Genomic DNA, 18,871 nt, shown 5'->3' on the forward strand with positions numbered 1-18,871 from the left:
CAGAGATGGTTGTCCTTCTGGGTGGTTCTCCCATTTCCACAGGGGAACTCTGGAGCTCTGTCAGAGTGACCATCGGGTTCTTGGTCACCTCCCTGACCAAGGCCGTTCTCCCCCTTTAGCTCAGTTTGGCTGGGTGGCCAGCCCTAGGAAGAGTCTTGGTGGTTCCAATCTTCTTCCATTTAAGAATGATGGAGGCCACTGTGTCCTTGGGGACCTTAAATGCTGCATAAATGACCTGTGCCTTGACACAATCTTGTCTCGGCGCTCTACAGACAATTCCTTCAACCTCATGGCTTGGTTTTTTGCCCCGACATAAACTGTAAACTGTGGGACCTTATATAGACAGGTGTGTGCCTTTCCAAATCATGTCCAATAAATTTAATTTACCACAGTTGGACTCCAATCAAGTTGCAGATGATCAATGGAAAGAGGATGCACTTGAGCTCAATTTCGAGTTTCATAGCAAAGGGTCTGAATACCTATGTAAATAAGACCTTTCCGTTTTTTTTTATACATTTGAAAACATTTTCACTTTTTCATTCTGGGTTATTGTGTGCAGATTAATAAGGATTTTTATTTCTTTAATCCATTTTAGAATAAGGCTGTAACGTAACAAAATGTGGTTAAAGTCAGGGCGTCTGAATACTTTCTGAATGCATTGTAAGTAAGTTCCATCAAACAGTTAATGACCCCTCGCCCTAGTGAGTAAACAACACTTGTCAAAAGGTATGTGTACTCTGTCATATGCTATATTATATTATTTTTAGAGATAAAGAACAATTCGGCTATTTAATTGGGGGCATTATTTTAGGCTACTAAAAAGCAATTGAAAGTAAAGGTTTGGCTGGATTTTTTGTTCTGTCATATAATTGTGTTGTGTCATACAAATTGGAGTTCAAATAAGTAGGTATTTTAAATTCTCCAGTGGCCAGGCAAAGTGCCACAAACCCGCTGTGCATCTCCCTCACCGGTCCAGAGTTTTCTTTGCTCTTCTGATCTTGCCTGCCGTACTTTAAAGCGAGTCCTCGCGGAAGTACTGACGTGTTCACATCAGCCCGAGAGGTAGTTAGGTAGAGCCGAGAGTGACACAGCGGCAGAATCAGGTAAGAAAAACCTGTCTTGCAGCAGTATGTCTGTCAGTAGGTGTGTGAACATATGTTCTTTAGTTTTAGTGGAATTAAGGGGACCAATAACAAAGTAATATTTCAATTGAATTCCTTTCTAAATATGATATCGAGAGGCTATGCCTATGCTAGCTAAAAAGGGCTCGGTTTCTAACCGGAAGTGAGTTGTCAAATTCACGAGGTTACTGCTGGTGGTTGTAGTTCAACTTCCCGCTGATTTGTAGCCATCATAATGACAAGATTGAGATTAAAGACTACATTTTCCTACTGTGATGTAGCAGTGTTGGACTGTTTGATTATTTGATTCCCGCTGCACATTATGGGAAGTAAAGGGAATCCATCAGTGTTTCACACACACTGTTAATGAAAGGTGGTTGTTTAAAAACTACACGAACCAGGAAGGTTTTTTTTTGGGGGGGGGGGGGAATCACTCATTAGCTTTGTTCTAATGTTAGCTAACGTCACTCACCCTGCTTGCGAGACAGGAAAACATTTAATCAAAATTGCGCTATGAATAAAAAACACAAATGCTAAACATCTCATCCCAAACACAATAAATAATTGTTTTAATAGGCTACAGTAGCTAGCAACTGCATTCGTTGGCTAGCTAAGCAGTAAACGAGTCAACGTTGGAGAGCTAACTAGCCATTATGTTTCGTGAGCGACTCAACTCCACGATTTACGATGGAGTGGCGCGCCGACTAGTGTGTGGGCGGCCTATGTTTTTAATACATAGTACCGATTTCAGGGCTGTTCTTTGGGTGCTGAAATATGTCGTTTTTGATCAATTTAATTGTGTGTCTTCGGAACTCCAGTCTGCCCACACTAGTTGCCGCTATTAAATCGTGGAGTTTAGTTTAATTCGGCTATCAAGTCTGTCATTATCAGCTAACTTAAGTCTCACAATAATTGGACGACTGTTTGATAAGCAACGTGACATTTGACATGAATGGAAATGAAACGTATCGTTTGAGCCGGTAGACCTTCCAAGTAGACTATTACAAGCCAAGGACTTTGGGTGGGAAGAGTTGGGATAGCATTAAACCACTATTTAGGCTTGAGGAGAAGATGTATCCTCTGACGCCCATTATCCTTAAATGTCTGAGTCCCATTAATCAGCTCTGCAAATGTGATGTCAAAATAAGTTAATTGCACACCCAAAATATGGAGTTTCGCAGCAAAATATCGTCTTTACTGCCGTTGTGCGCAGTATGTACTTGCAAAAAAATGTCTAAATAAAAATAGTTTTTGACCAAGTGCATGAGCCAAATCAACCTAACACCAAATGTTGATGTTAGGTTGATGTAGCTGACTTTGCTCAACTCCATGGAGTTGATCAGAGACCAGGCTCTGTGGAATTCAGCTACTACTACATCGAATCACTCCCAAGGTCAATACTTAAACATTTACATTATGTAACGCTTACCATGATGTACCAATGTTTGCCCTCTAGTTGTATGCCTTTCCTTGTTTGCTGAAATCCATACATTTTCAATAAACGTTAATCAAATACAACCACCGATTTGTTTGCTCGTTGCTTTTAGATGGCACGTGTCAATTTGAATCTCAACAACCAGTCGGTTGTATTTGATTCATGTTTTTAAAAAAATAATACGTATTTCAGAAAACAAAGGCACTCAACTACAGAGGATTAAACGTATGTACAAGGTAAGCATTTCATTTTTTGTTGAAGTATTGACCTTGGGCAAATCGATTTAGTCGGAGCTGAATTCCAAAAAGCCTGGTCTCTGCTCAACTGTTCATGGAGCTCATCAGAAACTTCCTTTACTGACCTCCTGAAAGGCGCAGCGGTCTAAGGCACTGCATCGCACAGCTAGAGGCATCACTACAGACCTGGGTTTGATCCCGGGCTGTATCACAACTGGCCGTGATCAGGCGTCTCATAGGGCAGCGCATAATTGGCCCAGCATCATCTGGGTTTGGCCAGAAGAGTTTACTTGGCACATTGCGCTCTAGCGACTCCTTGTGGTGGGCCAGACGCCTGCAGGTTGACCTCGGTCATCAGTTGAGCGGTGTTTCCTCCAACACAGTGGTGCGGCTGGCTTCCGGGTTAAGCTGGCAGGTGTTAAGAAGCGTGGTTTGTTTTGGGGGATGCATGACTCAACCTTCGCCTCCTGAGCATGCTGAGGAGTTGCAGCGATGAGACAAGTTTGAAATCGGGGTGAAAAAAATATATAAAACTTCCTTTACCATGGAGTTGAGTTTAGTCAGCTATGCTGATGAGGCTTTGTTGTCGCTGTATGTGAGTGTTGTTGCCATGTTATTATATGTGGAAAAGGACTAACTGAATAAAAAAAACTAGCTAGCTATATAGCTAGCCAATTCAAAAATTACTGTAGCCTACATGTTGGGTGAGGATGATCTGCCAGTGTTAGTACTGAATACCAATAGCCTATTTGCCAAATTGCTCTGAGCTGAAGGTGAAATATCCTCACGTTCATCTGTCCACACATTATTTACATGCAGCAAATGTAGCTATGCTTTGAGTCACAGCCAGGCAAGACATTCTTGTCTTGATAGCACACCACATCAACACATTGTGTCTATAACACCTTAATATAAACACTTAGTCTACAGATCCATACTCACGTTGCAAACAAAAAGCCTGGTGGTGAAATCTGTTCAAGTAATGCCTCTTAACAACCCCTTTCTCTCCTTGCAGACAGAATGTCAGAAGGGGACAGTGTTGGTGAATCAATCCATGGGAAACCATCCACAATCGGAAGCTTCTTCACACGGGTTGGACAGGTACTGCTGCCAGGTCCTTTAGTTGTTCTCTCATCAAATGTCAAGAGGAAAGAAAACTAGGCTAAACCAAGGGAAACGCTGCCACCACTATTTTGATGAAGATAACCATTGGACCCACTGTCACAGTGGTGCTGCATTGAAAAGCTAGAAATTGAACTTCAGATAAGACGATGTGAAAATGTGACGCTTTATCTAATGTTTACTGTTGAGCTCCTGGTAATGGTTGTGCACTGTCTTTCTGTTTGATGTCTTTTCCAGATCTATCAGTCATGGCTAGACAGGTCGACGCCGTTCTCCATAGGGCGATGGGGAGTCACACTTTCGCTAACGGCCATCTACATGATCAGAGTGTACATATTACAGGTAGAGAAACACACCACACTCAGGGCCTATGCTGGGTCGCGTTCAGGAGGTTGCAAGGTACTGAACACTACAGATAGAAGTGCCATGAGTAGAGCTGACGTTTTTCCTTTCTCAGCATGTCAGAGGTATATCTGTTTAATATATTTCTATCTTAGCGTTCCACAACATTTTTCTCTACTGAATATGCATCTGACGTCTTTTGAAGGTAGACTCTAATCTGGCGTCACCATATACAGTGCGACAACTTCCTCCTTTGATGAAAATAACAACGAAAGTCAAATCTGCCAAGATATGGGTATGCCTCAATGGAGGGAGCCTATAACTGGCTTGTCAGATGTGGGGATGCCTCAATGGAGGGAGCCTGTAACTGGCTTGTCAGATGTGGGTATGTCTCAATGGAGGGAGCCTGTAACCGGCTTGTCAGATTTGACTTCTATTGTTTATGACTGATCATGTTACATTTGAATTTGAACGTTAAGCTATTTTCTCCCAGGGTTCTGCAATGTGCCTTTAGGCGTAATATGCACTTGCACACATCCAAGAAGTAGAAGATCACTTTGGGAGTGTCTGTGTGAAAATGGAGGCCACTGTTTTCCCTTTAGACTAGTATTGCCCCAGATCTTGTCAAATCAGTCAATGTGATACATTTGTGAATTGTGTGAGGGAATACACATGTTTACGCTTATTTAATTTCCAGTTTGGATAAGAGCGTCTGCTAAATGAGTAACATTTTAAAATGTAATGTACGAAATTCAATGAACACTAATATAGGTTCTCTCTGCTCCCACCAGGGTTGGTATATTGTAACATACGCTCTGGGAATCTACCATCTCAACCTGTTCATCGCTTTTCTATCACCAAAAGTGGATCCATCAATGCTTGACGAAGGTAAGTTAGAGTTGACTGTAACATACGACATTCCTTTGGGTTGCAGTCATGTTTGAGAAGTTTACGTTCTCACATAAAACAATGTACAGGAGTGTCTCCTCGCACTCTCTTCATGAAGAGACCCTCCATGTAGGACTGAGACTATATTAAAAAAACTTTGACTAGGGGTGTGTATCTTTGGCCGACTACGCACCTTGATACACTGGTGTGTATATGATTCAGGAAAGAGACATAGTTTGGGACGATTAATATATGTTTCAGTCCAATGCAACTAAATATTTATTTTCCAGTGAATCAGGATACGTTTTCATCCTTATGACTAAACAAAGACTATTAAAAAATGACATTTTCTAATTGGGTGATTCGCTAGAAACTCGCACTTCACAAAAATTCCTCTTGAATCACTAAGATCAGATCTTTATTTATCTATTTCATAATTATGGTTGTTAATGAGATTATGTAATTTACAACAATTTCCACATCTACCAATGCAAAAATTATCAGTACTGCAACAGTTTTAGAAGTCTAAAGTAGTAATAAATACATTTCTAATATTTGTTTTAGCATTCCTCACTTAATGAAAGGGCCTGATTAAAACATGACACTGAAAACAAATATTTAAAATGTAATTATTATTTTGTAACTTCTCATTACCACAACACAACCTTTTCTGAATAATTTTCATGTACACATTTAGATAAAGGCATAGTACCAGATTAAGCCCAAATAACTGAAGAGTACATTTTATTTGTTCTAATAGTTTTAAATGTTGGTGCATTAGGGTAATGATGAGCAGGTTTCAGAGATCAAAATGTTGGCTATTTAAAAATTATACTGAGCTCTATTAGAGATACACTTTTGTGTGTATATATAGTGTACAGTTGAAGTCGGACGTTTACATACACCTTAGCCAACTACATTTAAACTCAGTTTTTCACAATTCCTGACATTTAATCCTAGTAGAAATTCCCTGTTTTAGGTCAGTTAGGATCACCACTTTATTTTAAGAATGTGAAATGTCAGAATAATACCTTGACTTTGTTGTCCTTAAGCCATTTTGCCACAACTTGCTTGGTTGAGGTCATTGTCCATTTGGAAGACCCAGTTGCGACCAAGCTTTAACTTCCTGTCTGATGTCTTGTGATGTTGCTTCAATATATCCATGTAATTTCTCCTCATGATGCCATCTATTTTGTGAAGTGCACCAGACCCTCCTGCAGCAAAGCACCCCCACAACATGATGCTGCCACCCCCGTGCTTCACGGTTGGGATGGTGTTCTTCGGCTTGCAAGCCTCCCCCTTTTTCCTCCAAACATAACGAAAGTCATTATGGCCAAACAGTTCTATTTTTGTTTCATCAGACCAGAGGACATTTCTCCAAAAAATACGATCTTTGTCCCCATGTGCCGTTCCAAACTGTAGTCTGGCTTTTTTATGGCGGTTTTGGAGCAGTGGCTTCTTCCTTGCTGTGTGGCCTTTCAGGTTATGTCGACCTGTTTCCTCTAGCATCTTCACAAGGTCCTTTGCTGTAGTTCTGGGATTAATTTTCACTTTTTGCACCAAAGTACGTTCATCTCTAGGAGACAGAACGCGTCTCCTTCCTGAGCGGTATGACGGCTGCGTGGTCCCATGGTGTTTATACTTGCGTACTATTGTTTGTACAGATGAACGTGGTACCTTCAGGCGTTTGGAGGATGAACCAGACTTGTGCAGGTCTACAATTTTTGGGGGGCTGATTTCTTTTGATTTTCCCATGATGTCAAGCAAAAAGCCACTGAGTTTGAAGGTAGGCCTTGAAATACATCCACAGGTAAACCTCCACTTGACTGAAATTATGTCAATTAGCCTATCAGAAGCTTCTAAAGCCATGACATAATTTCCTGGAATCTTCCAAGCTGTTTAAAGGCATAGTCAACTTAGTGTATGTAAACTTCTGACCCACTGGAATTGTGATACAGTGAATTATAAGTGAAATAATCTGTCTGTAAACAATTGTTGGAACAATGACTTGTGTCATGCACAAAGTAGATGTCCTAACCGACTTGCAAGACTATAGTTTGTTAACAAGAAATTTGTGGAGTGCTTGAAAAACGAGTTTTAATGACTCCAACCTAAGTGTATATAAACTTCCGACTTCAACTGTTTGTGGACACCCCTTCAAATTAGTGGATTTGGCTATTTCAGCTACACCTGTTCGAGCACACAGCCATGAAATCTCCATGGACAAACATTGGCAGTAGAACTGAAGAGCTCAGTGACTTTCAACGTGGCACCGTAATAGGATGCCACCTTTCCAACAAGTCAGTTCGTCAAAGTTCTGCCCTGCTAGAGCTGCACCGGTCAACTTTAAGTGCTGTCATTGGGAGGTGGAAACATCTAGGAGCATCAACGGCTCAGTCACAAAGTGGTAGGCCATACAAGCTTACAGAATGGGACCGCCGAAGCGCGTAAAAATTGTCTGTCCTTGGTTGCAGCACTCGCTACCGAGTTCCAAACTGCCTCTGGAAGCAACGTCAGCAGAATAACTGTTTGTCGGGGGTTTCATGAAATGGATTTCCATGGCTGAACAGCCACACGCAAGCCTAAGATCACCATGCTCAATGCCAAGCGTTGGCTGGAGTGGTGTAAGCCGCCATTGGACTCTGGAGCAGTGAAAACGCGTTCTTTGGCCATCTAGCAGTCCAACGGCCGAATCACAGAGCCCTGACCTAAACCCCATCGAACAGCTTTGGGATGAATTGGAATGCCGACTGCAAGCCTGGCCTAATCGCCCAACCTCAGTGCCTGACCTCACTAATGCTCTTGTGGCTGAATGGAAGCAAGTCCCCGCAGCAATGTTCCAACTTCTAGTGGAAAGCCTTCCCAGAAGAGTGTAGGCTGTTAGAGCAGCAAAGTGGGACCAACTCCATATTAATGCCCATGATTTTGGAATGGGATGTTTGACGAGCAGGTGTCCAAATACTTTTGGTCATGTACTGTATCATGGGTGAATAAAACTTTATTTAAAAAATGTGTTTTTACAGAAATTTGAAAAAGTCTTAAGGTAATGACAAACATGTCCACAGACAGTGTTTTTACTTAATAAATATTTAGTTTAATGTGAACTTCAGATGGTATACAATTTATGATTAATCAAATTTTATTTGTCACATACACATGGTTACCAGATGTTAATGCGAGTGTAGTGAAATGCTTGTGCTTCTAGTTCCGACAATGCAGTAATATCCAAACTACAGCAACAGTGTTTTATTCGAATACATTAGGTTTTTCGAAAGTAAAATTGTCTAAAAGGAACTGAATATATGGATGTATTTTGGTAATGAGAATTTGGGGTGAAAATGTATGAAATTCAGGCTCATATTTATTTTAAATGAGACACTATGCCTAAACTAGGCACCTTAGTCTTCAGAATGACGGGGGGGGTCGTCGTCGTCTCATACCAATTCTCAGAAAGTATTGGTGAATAGTTAAACCCCTACTCTGTACACTAAAGCAGCCTTTCTTTAAGTATGGTTTGGTGACTAATTAAACCCCTACTCTGTACACGAAAGCAGCCTTTAAGTATGGTTTGCGGCCCCACCTGTTAATGGTGGGTTGCAATGTGTCACAGTAAATGTATAATTATTTAATTCATTACCGGAATTGATTTGGCCAAGTGCAATTGCGCTCTATGGTAACTGTGCTCTCTCTGCTTAGCAGGGGTGTCTCTGCTCATTTTGGTATCTGCACGAGTGGGAGGGAGACGCCTGTGTGCTTTGCTTTGTTTGATCTTGTTTCTGCAGTTTTATTGAAGATCACTCGGTGACCCACATGCTGCAGCGCTGTTGTTCAGCAGCAGATGATGCGCTGTCAGCCACTGATTTTGTTATTCTCACCGCTGTCATTAAATGGACTAAATCTAGCCACAAGTTCTGACTGAGCTCATACAGCGCAAATACAGCGATGAGTTTCTCTCTCATGCAAACTTTGAGAAATGGTGAGGAGCACCCACTGTGTTTTATGCGCGAAGTGCTTAGTAATGAGTCTCTCAAAACAAAAAATGTAAATGACACATCCTGACCAAACAGCCACAGCATGATGGTAAACCCAGGGAGGTCTTTCAGAACAGGGCAGAATGCTTCAGGAAACAGGGCTTCAACAGTGGAAAAATAAGTCTAGCAAGGCACTGTTGTCATTTTATAACAGGTGATGATCAATAGAAATAAGGAGGTACTAACTGACTCTCATAGTAGTAAATGTTAATTTCTCTTTCAAATAATCCCCTTGTACACAGCTAAGAGCTAGCTAATGTTAGCAAAAGAAAGTTAGCTACTGTACTTAAAAAAAAGTATTAACTAGCGAAGTCAGTTAAGAACAAATACTTGTTTTACAATGATGGCCTACCAGAAGGCCTCCTGTGGGGACAGGCTGGGGTTACAAATAAATATTGGACAAAACACATAACGATGAGACACAACAACACTACAAAAAGAGAGACCTAAGACAACAACAGCATGACAGCAACACAGCATGGCAGCAACACATGATAGCAGCACAAAACATGGTACAAATATTATTGAGTACAGACAACAGCACAAAGACAAGAAGGAAGAGACAACAATACATCACACAAAGCAGCCACAACTGTCAGTAAGAGTGTCCATGATTGAGTCTTTGAATGAAGAGCTGGAGATAAAACTGTCCAGTTGTTGCAGTTCGTTCCAGTCGCTAGCTGCAGCGAACTGAAAAGAGGAGCGACCCAGTGTGTGATTTGGGACCTTTTAACAGAATGTAACTGGCAGAACAGGTGTTGTATGTGGAGGATGAGGGCTGCAGTAGATATCTCAGATAGGGGGAAGTGAGGCTTAAGAGTGTTTTATAAATAAGCATCAACCAATGGGTCTTGCGACGGGTATACAGAGATGTCCAATTTACAGAAGAGTATAGAGTGCAGTGATGACATCTAATGGCCGAATGGTAAAGGACATCTAGCCACTCACCTTTACCTGCCGATCTATACATTTTGTCTCTGTAATCTAGCATGGGTAGGATGGTTATCTGAATCAGGGTTAGTTTTGCAGCTGGGGTGAAAGAGGAGTGATTATAATAGAAGAAACCAAGTCTAGATTTAACTTTAGCCTGCAGCTTTGATATGTGCTGAGAGAAGGACAGTGTACTGTCTAGCCATACTCCCAAGTACTTGTATGAGGTGACTACCTCAAACTCTAAACCCTCCAAGGTAGTAATCACACCTGTGGGGAGAGGGGCATTCTTCTTTTAGAGGTGTTCAGAACTAGGCTAAGGGCAGAGGAAGCTTGTTGGACACTAAGAAAGCTTTGTTGTAGAGCGTTTAACACAATCCGGGTAGGGGCCAGCTGAGTATGACTATGATCCGCATATAAATGGATGAGAGAGCTTCCTACTGCCTGAGCTATGTTGTTGATGTAAATTGAGAAGATCGTGGGGCCTAGGATTGACCCTTGGGGTACTCCCTTGGTGATGTGCAGTGGCTGAGACTGCAGGTGTTCTGACTTTATACACTGCACTCTTTGAGAGAGGTAGTTAGCAAACCAGGCCAAAGACCCTTGTTGTGTCTTTGGCTATGCCGGATTAAGTGATATGCTATTCTATAAAATAATTTATCCATAATTAATATGACCTGATTGAGCTAATCATGTAAATGTATAAGAATATTTATAGAGCTGTTATCTTCCGAATAAACTCTTAAAGACCTAGTAATATTTTACATCAATAGCAGTCAATATTAATCGTCATCCTAATTCAGTCTCATCTGAAAGTTGTAAATTCTTGGTTATCTGCACGAACCCTGGCTAACAAGTTAAATCAGCAATACAAAATTGGGTTTAATTATTTATTTACTAAATACCTAACTAATCACACAGAATTACACATACACATAATTAATTATAACTTGATTACAAATTATGTCATAAAGGAAAACGTCCCTAGCGGGCGGAACAGATATGACAGCTGGTTACACAAAAGAAAAGGGCTGGGTTTGAGTGACAGAGCGGGAAGACTGAGGAACAAAGGGAGAAGCTGTGCTATCGTAAATACAGTGTCTTATACATTCTAAATTACAGCCCATTTGGAAAAGGAAAATGCAATAAATATTTACTCTGAGCTGCGCTTCGGTAGGTTGGTGGTAGATGGAAGGCCGTGTTGCCAAACCAAGTCCTTTGAAGAATGTCTTTGGTGGTCAATTGGATACGTTGTGGTAACGTCTTTGTGTGATAGACGGGATACTCTGTTTGTTCCTTCCTAACCTTCGTTTGCAGCTGCTGTTGCTAACTCAACGGCTAGGAGGTATCACTTCTGTAGTGAATAAGAGTTCAAAGTTCATACCATTCGCAACCAAAGCTCAAGCTGATGTTGGCTTTGTTCTGTATTTATTATCTGAACCATTCTGACATCGGACCATCGTCCTCACATCCTCGGAACAGGAGGTTATATTGTCGTCAAGGCTTTATAAAGGAAGGAAGGGAGAGGAGGGCGTGTTTGAAAAGTTTTATAGCCCATGTCCCTTCACATTGAGCAGAGCCCTAACCTTATGAAAACCCAAATCTCACATTTTAGAAGCTAAAATCACATTTCATCCCATCACGAATAATTTCATATTCAAACATTTATATTGAACAACAATTCCATGTGAAACTGATAACTCTGATCTATAGACTTTCCACTGTAGAGTTTGTCATCTTATCATTGATGAGAATGTCTCAGATGACAACCGAACTGACATCATATTCATTAAGTACCACCGCATATGTTCAATTGGTCGGATTACAAGAATATAGTTAATTTCCCCACACCTTCTGATGTTCCCAGAATCTCTATGTTAACCAAGGGGTTTGCAAATGTAACATCAGTAGGGTAGAGAGAGGAAAAAGGGGGGAAGAGGTATTTATGACTGTCATACCTAACCCCAGGCCAAAGTCATGACACCCCTCAGAGACACCAATATTCCTTAGCCCGGCCCACAAGAAAAGGAATGGTCTACCGTATCATAAGCTTTGGCCAAGTCAATAAAAATAGGAGCACAACATTGCTTAGAATCAAGGGCAATAGTGACATCATTGAGGACCTTTAAGGTTGCAGTGACACATCCATAACCTGAGCGGAAACCAGATTGCATACCAGGGAGAATACTATAGACCTCAAGAAAGCCAGTTAGTTGATTGACAAGTTTCTCCAAAACTTTTGATAAACAGGGCAAACTAGGAATTGGCCTATAACAGTTAGGATCAGCTTTATCGCACCCTTTAAATAATGAATGCACCGTGGCTGCCTTCTGAGCAATGGGAACTTCCCCAGAGAGGAGAGACAGGATTGGCGACGATAAGTGCTGCAACCTTAAAGAAAGAAAGAATCTGACCCAGATGTTTTTGGGGATTCAAGTTTAAAACTTCTTCGGGATTGGTGGGTCCCCTGCGGGATGGTTGAGCTAACATAGGCTAATGCGATTAAGATGAGGTTGTAAGTAACAAGAACATTTCCCAGGACAGACATATCTGATATTGGCAGAAAGCTTACATTCTTTTTAATCTAACTGCACTGTCCAATTTACTGTAGCTAATACAGTGAAATAAGGAGAGTGCACAATTTTGAACATGAAAAGATATGAATAAAAAAATTAGGCACATTTGGGCAGTCTTGATACAACTTTTTGAACAGAAATGCAATGGTTCATTGGATCAATCTTAAACTTGCATTTACACTTGTCATCTAGTGGCCAAAATCTGCATTGCACCTGAGCTGGAATAATACATTATGGCCTTTCTCTTGCATTTCAAAGATGGTGCAAAATAAATACAAAAATATGGGGTCTTTGTATTATCTTTTACCAGATCTAATGTGTTATAGTCTCCTACATTCCTTTCACGTTTCCACACACTTCAAAGTATTTCCTTTCAAATGTTACCAAGAATATGCATATCCTTGCTTCAGGGCCTGAGCTACAGGCAGTTTTTCATCTGAATTGTTACTTAGGGTTGTATTATCAAACGGAGTGTGTGTGTGTTCTGTTGTACATCTATGTGATGTGATCAATCTGTTTATTCCAGTTCAGAATTAAAATTATTTATTGTATTTTAACAGCAACAGTTCCAATTTAGACAGATATGCAAGAGTTTTTAATGGGGAAAATAAACGTGAATTTGTATGGGTATTTCATTTCATTGTTATTTGTTCTTGTCTATATTGCATTTGTTTTAGGCATAAGGGAAATTAAATGTGCTGATAATTACGTATAGTTGCATGTTTTCATAAGCTTGGGTCCCAGGTAAACAGAATTTCTAATTTGGTTCCCAGGCTGAAAAAGTTTAAGAACCCCTACACAAGAAAAACAAGATATTGGAGAGCTCCTTTCCTTTCAATGTGATGAGAGTAACTTAGAAAGGTATTTGTTTGGAAGCTCTTGGGTTACTATGTAAATACTGCCTTTAGTGACATTTTGGTATTTAAAACCGAATGCAAAGTGTCTACACCAGTGCTCTTATCGGGATGCTATTTAGATCAGTTTTGAAACTCTGTAGTCACTGTTCTTGTTTTGAGTCCATTTGATTGGCTAGCAAAGTGATCCTCGCTGTAACTTTGCTCCCCCTCCATTCACCTGTAGATGAGGGCCCGGCGCTCCCCACCAAGCAGAACGAGGAGTTCCGTCCGTTCATCAGGAGGTTGCCTGAATTCAAATTCTGGTGAGAGCCCCCAAGGACCACACCATCTCTAGCTTGGCCTTTCACTGAACTGGACTGAGTTACAGGCTTGTGCATCATTTGTGCCCATTATTTCTGACATCCTACCACAGTGTCCTGTCGGAATATTCCACGAATCTTTGAGTGAATGATTCAATGTCACACAGAAAATACACACAATCCATGGAAAGTGAGAACATGCATATTAACGTAGTACACTGACATGTACAATACTGTCCAGCCATGTAATGGCTGTTGTGTTCTATGTCCCACTATTCAATAGCCTGGTTCACAAAAGACCTCCTGCACACTGTCCCTTGCAAATTCTCTCCTTTTATTCTGTTCACTCACCAAGTAGCCAGCTCACCCACCAATGTGAAGATGTGAAAGTATATTTCCAATAGGACACTGCACTAGGATTGCTCTTTCCAGTGCAAAGCTGTATTGTTGTACATACTTTCCTTACTATCAAGGCCATTTCATTATCCACCTGAACCTATAACAACAATGCTAATATGTACTGGAGGTGGCACTGACAAGTATGTTGTTGCCCATACTTATTTGGATGGTAGGAAACAGAAATCTCTCGTTCTTAGCTTTTCTTAGCGTTTACTTGTGCTTTTTTTTTTTTACCACTATCTACAGGAAAGGAACTTGCTATCATTAACGCTGACTTTTTTGTTGATGTGTACATGTGTTTTTCTTTTATGTCTTCAGGCATTCGGCAACAAAAGGCATCGTCATCGCCATGATTTGCACGTTCTTTGAAGCCTTCAATGTGCCAGTGTTCTGGCCCATACTTGTAATGTACTTCATCATGCTTTTCTGCATCACCATGAAGAGGCAGATCAAGGTATGGGAAATCCAGTAACGCTGCTGCTTACTCTGCATGATATATAGTTGTATCAGGCAATTCAAAGCTAAATGTATCGCAGTCATACAATCCTAATTAAATCCTCTGCTCTTGATATGTATCTGTAGTTAATCATGCTAGTCAATCTTCAAGATGTTTCACTGAGAATTCAGTGAATAAGAACATCATGTGAATGTGGCTCATTTTATTTTTCTTGTCCTACTTTCAGCATATGGTCAAGTACAGATACCTCCCCTTCACACACGGGAAGAGGACTTACAGAGGCAAGGAAGAAACCGGGAAACCTTTTGCTAGTTAAAATCAACCCCCCCCCCATTGAGAATTAAAAGTTATGGAAAAATAGTATATGTGGGTCAAAGGGGTCAGTGATTTGTCTGAGGGGAAAAAAGATACAATAAATAGTTTTGATCCTAAATGTTGACAGTATTGGATGGTAGTAGTGCTGAGGATTGACGTAATCACAAGAGAACACGCTGCCTTTGGTTATTATGGGGAGTCATCTCTCAGCCGCGGGATACCGTTGTCTTTGGTCAGTGGATGAAACGCAGTGCCGCCCTTTGCCTTGTAACCCCCTGGGGTAAGTATGAACTCTGCTGGAGGGGGCGCCACTGGACGGATTGCAGGAGAAATTCCGTTGTGGAATCTTAATGACGCTCCGTTTCTAACTCCTCTGGCTCCAAGCGAAATACAACTACTATTGATTAAAGACATGGTACCTACTCGTTTATAATGTGTACTTGTGGGAGGTCCTTAGGTTTCGAAATAACCTGATTAGATGTACTTTTTATTTCATTGATTTAAATTGATGTGGGTCTATGATCAAGTGTACTTTTGCACTGTCTTGAGACACATCAGAAATGTTCCTTTATGTAAAGCAGTTCATTTTTAGTGACTGGTTACCCTCAGTTGAACACCAATTCACTACATACAATACCTATCAGAACTATTCAGAACCATAGTCCAACCATCCGTTGATGGCACAAGCAGTGATTTAGGTATAGGAGATTGGCTAGATAACAAGTTGGCGAAGAGTGAAAACACTGCATGGCTTGGACAGAGTTGGTGTACTTTCCAGAGAATATCATCATGGAGAATGATGAAATGTCATGTTTTTTTACAACATTATGTACAGAGAGGTTTAAGATAGCCCAGTTCAAGATGTGTGGCTGCTAAAAAGAAGGAAAAAAAGTGTTAATTAATTTGTTACTGTTTTTCCCTCCGTAGCCATAGAATCCCTTTTGTGTTTATTCCCTTTGCTTTCCCGTCATGTCAAACATACGATTTGCTTGTACAGTTGCAGAGAACTGTAACTGTCATTCAGCACTCCTGGATACTAAATGACAGATTAATTTACGTCTAGCTATGGGGAAGCAAATCAAGTAGTTCAACTTCAGATTTATGCTTTGCGCCCCCTGTGAATATAATTTTTGGGGTTCAGATTTCTTAAAATGTACATCAGTATCATACTCGTATTCAAATTATTCTTTCCTTAGAAAAAAGTTATCCCCTGAAAGACCATATCCTTTGAACAAGCAGTTTAGGCAACTGTTTACAAACTGGGGTATATTCCATTCAAATCTAGTAGCTTGATACTCACATTCTGTATTTTTCTTTTGACAAATGTGGTCTAATCATTCCAAACAAAAATATTTTCTCTTTCTCTTCTTTTGCAGAGGACACATGAGAAAAGTGAGATTGAGAGCTTTTAATGTATGAAGGGGGTATGCTGGGGATCTTATGAAAAGTATGCGGTAGTATTTTTTGTAACCAGAGACATTTTGGAAAACCTTTTGATCAGCAATAGGGAAGGGAAGAAAAAAAAATCCTGTCAAAGTACATAGTGTTTCCAAGGGTTTATATCTATTTTAAAGATTACATTTGTTTTGAGATTTATTTTCAAAAAAACATTTCTTCAAACAACTGTTAAACAAGTGTTCCAAGTCATCGTATGTCATTAAAAAAAAAAACGAGTAAAATTGATTTCTAGATTTACAAACTTTCTCATGAAAGAGATTGCATGTTCTTGGTTGCTCTTGTGCTGCAATTATAAACAAAAAAAAGATTTTAGTAACTTTTAAGTGTAATTTTTTTCACTCCAAATGCTATTAAAGAGACTGTGTCCCTTCAAATTAGGTGTGGCTGTTTCTGCTTCATGTTTTAGGATCTCACTGACATTTGTCTGTTAACTTTAATCCATTTCTGCTTTTAGAAGTAACCATTAGGGCGGTAGGTAGACCAGCGGAGATGGACAGTTCGATTCCCGGGCCAGGCACTGGAAAAATAGGGGGAATTGATCTGGCAACTGGAGGGCTGATGGGTTCACATCTTAAAGACCTTCCCCTACTGTTGGGCCCTTGAACAAGGCCATTAACCCCACAACCTGCTCTCCATATAGGGGAGCTGCTCGTCTCAACTGTATGTGATGTCTGTGGGGGAACGATCATCAGCAGCGCCTGAGCAGTTGGTGTGGACACAGGCACTCTGCCTTCACATTTAGTATCTGAAGAAAACAATGATGCAGCATCTCCTAGCCCTGCAGGTAATTCATTACCTGAATCATTTTCTTTAAACTGGATGGAGAATATATACTGGGAGGACTTTGACGTTCATCATGCCAGGAGCTCAGTTCTTTACAACAGACCGGAGACTGGATTTCTCTCTGAGTACTGTAGCACAAAATACCTTTCCACATTCAGGGAACTCCCAACTCTAGACCTGGAGAGGCACTGGGTGTGCAGGGTTGTTTTTTTTACAGCCCAACGCCCAATTTTAATTAAGCGATGCTTGTACTGAATACCAAGGTGACTATTGTAAACTGTTCTGTTAGTGTTGGTTTGGGAATAAAAGCCTGCATACCCAGTTGGAGTTGGAGACCCCTGAGTTAAATAATAACACATTTAAATGAAATGTCTTTCATAGTACTGTAAATGTATTATAGCGGGGCTATTCTACTATGTTCTTACAGGGGCTGGATCTGAAAAACGTTATTTACAGGGGTGGCAGACATTTTTTACATGGGATTACTCTTCCTAAAACTGGTATTAAAATTAAATATGGCTAAAAGTTCATTTTAAGTGCTTTAATATTAGCCTAATTCAGTGCATTAAATTGTTTAAATAATGGTACACATTTGTACTTACAGTGCATTCGGAAAGTACTCTGACCCCTTAACTTTTTTCACATATTGTTACGTTACAGCCTTAATCTAAAAATGTATTATATTCTAAAATTGATAAATTAAAAAAAATCCATCTACACGCAATACCCCATAATGACAGTGAAAACAGGTAGACATTTTTGCACATTTATTAAGAAGAAAAAACAGAAATTCCTTATTTACGTAAGTATTCAGATCCTTTGCTATATCGGATCTTCCATTCCTCTCAAACATTTTAGAAAAGGCTGTTGCGCATCAACTCACTGCCTTCCTGAAGACAAACAATGTATACGAAATGCTGATTTTAGACCCCATCATAGCACTGAGACTGCACTTGTGAAGGTGGTAAATTACTTTTAATGGCATCAGACCGAGGCTCTGTACCTGTCCTCGTGCTCCTAGACCTTAGTGCTGCTTTTGATACCATCGATCACCACATTATTTTGGAGAGATTGGAAACCCAAATTGGTCTACATGGACAAGTTCTGGCCTGGTTTAGAGCTTATTTGTCGGAAGGATATCAGTTTGTCTCTGTGAATGGTTTGTCCTCTGACAAATCAACTGTAAATTTCAATGTTCCTCAAGGTTCTGTTTTTGGACCACTATTGTTTTCACTATATATTTTACCTCTTTGGGGATGTCATTCGAAAACATAATGTTAACTTTCACTGCTATGCGGATGACACACAGCTGTACATTTCAATGAAACATGGTGAGGCCCCAAAATTAACCTCGCTAGAAGCCTGTGTTTCAGACATAAGGAAGTGGATGTCTGCAAACGTTCTACTTTTAAACTTGGACAACACAGAGATGCTTGTTCTAGGTCCCAAGAAACAACGAGATCTTCTGTTGAATCTGACAATTAATCTTAATGGTTGTACAGTCGTCTCAAATAAAACTGTGAAGGACCTTGGTGTTACTCTGGACCCTGATCTCTCTTTTGACGAACATATCAAGACTGTTTCAAGGACAGCTTTTTTCCATCTACGTAACATTGCATAAA

General features: G+C 40.3%; 1 protein-coding gene across 2 annotated transcripts; it reads left to right on the forward strand.

Moving 5' to 3' along the window:
- The first annotated feature begins 946 nt into the window (after positions 1–946).
- On the forward strand, positions 947–16,840 carry LOC100301728 (RER1 retention in endoplasmic reticulum 1 homolog (S. cerevisiae)). Of its 2 annotated transcripts, NM_001160557.1 has the most exon segments (8): positions 1,048–1,103; positions 3,808–3,893; positions 4,152–4,256; positions 5,048–5,144; positions 13,762–13,840; positions 14,555–14,690; positions 14,920–14,974; positions 16,385–16,835. In NM_001160557.1, coding segments are annotated over 7 exon segments (564 nt in total). In that variant the 5' UTR covers positions 1,048–1,103; positions 3,808–3,812; the 3' UTR covers positions 16,396–16,835.
- The last annotated feature ends 2,031 nt before the right edge of the window (positions 16,841–18,871 follow it).

This window comes from Oncorhynchus mykiss, chromosome 16, assembly GCF_013265735.2.
Source record: "Oncorhynchus mykiss isolate Arlee chromosome 16, USDA_OmykA_1.1, whole genome shotgun sequence".
Classification (NCBI taxonomy): domain Eukaryota; kingdom Metazoa; phylum Chordata; class Actinopteri; order Salmoniformes; family Salmonidae; genus Oncorhynchus; species Oncorhynchus mykiss.

Coding starts and splice junctions, on each gene's coding strand:
- LOC100301728 (XM_021564391.2), top strand. CDS start 3,813: ATGTCAGAAGGGGACAGTGTTGGTGAATCAATCCATGGGAAACCATCC. Junction 4,257..5,047: donor TCAGAGTGTACATATTACAG/GTAGAGAAACAC, acceptor TGCTCCCACCAG/GGTTGGTATATTGTAACATA. Junction 5,145..13,761: donor TCCATCAATGCTTGACGAAG/GTAAGTTAGAGT, acceptor ATTCACCTGTAG/ATGAGGGCCCGGCGCTCCCC.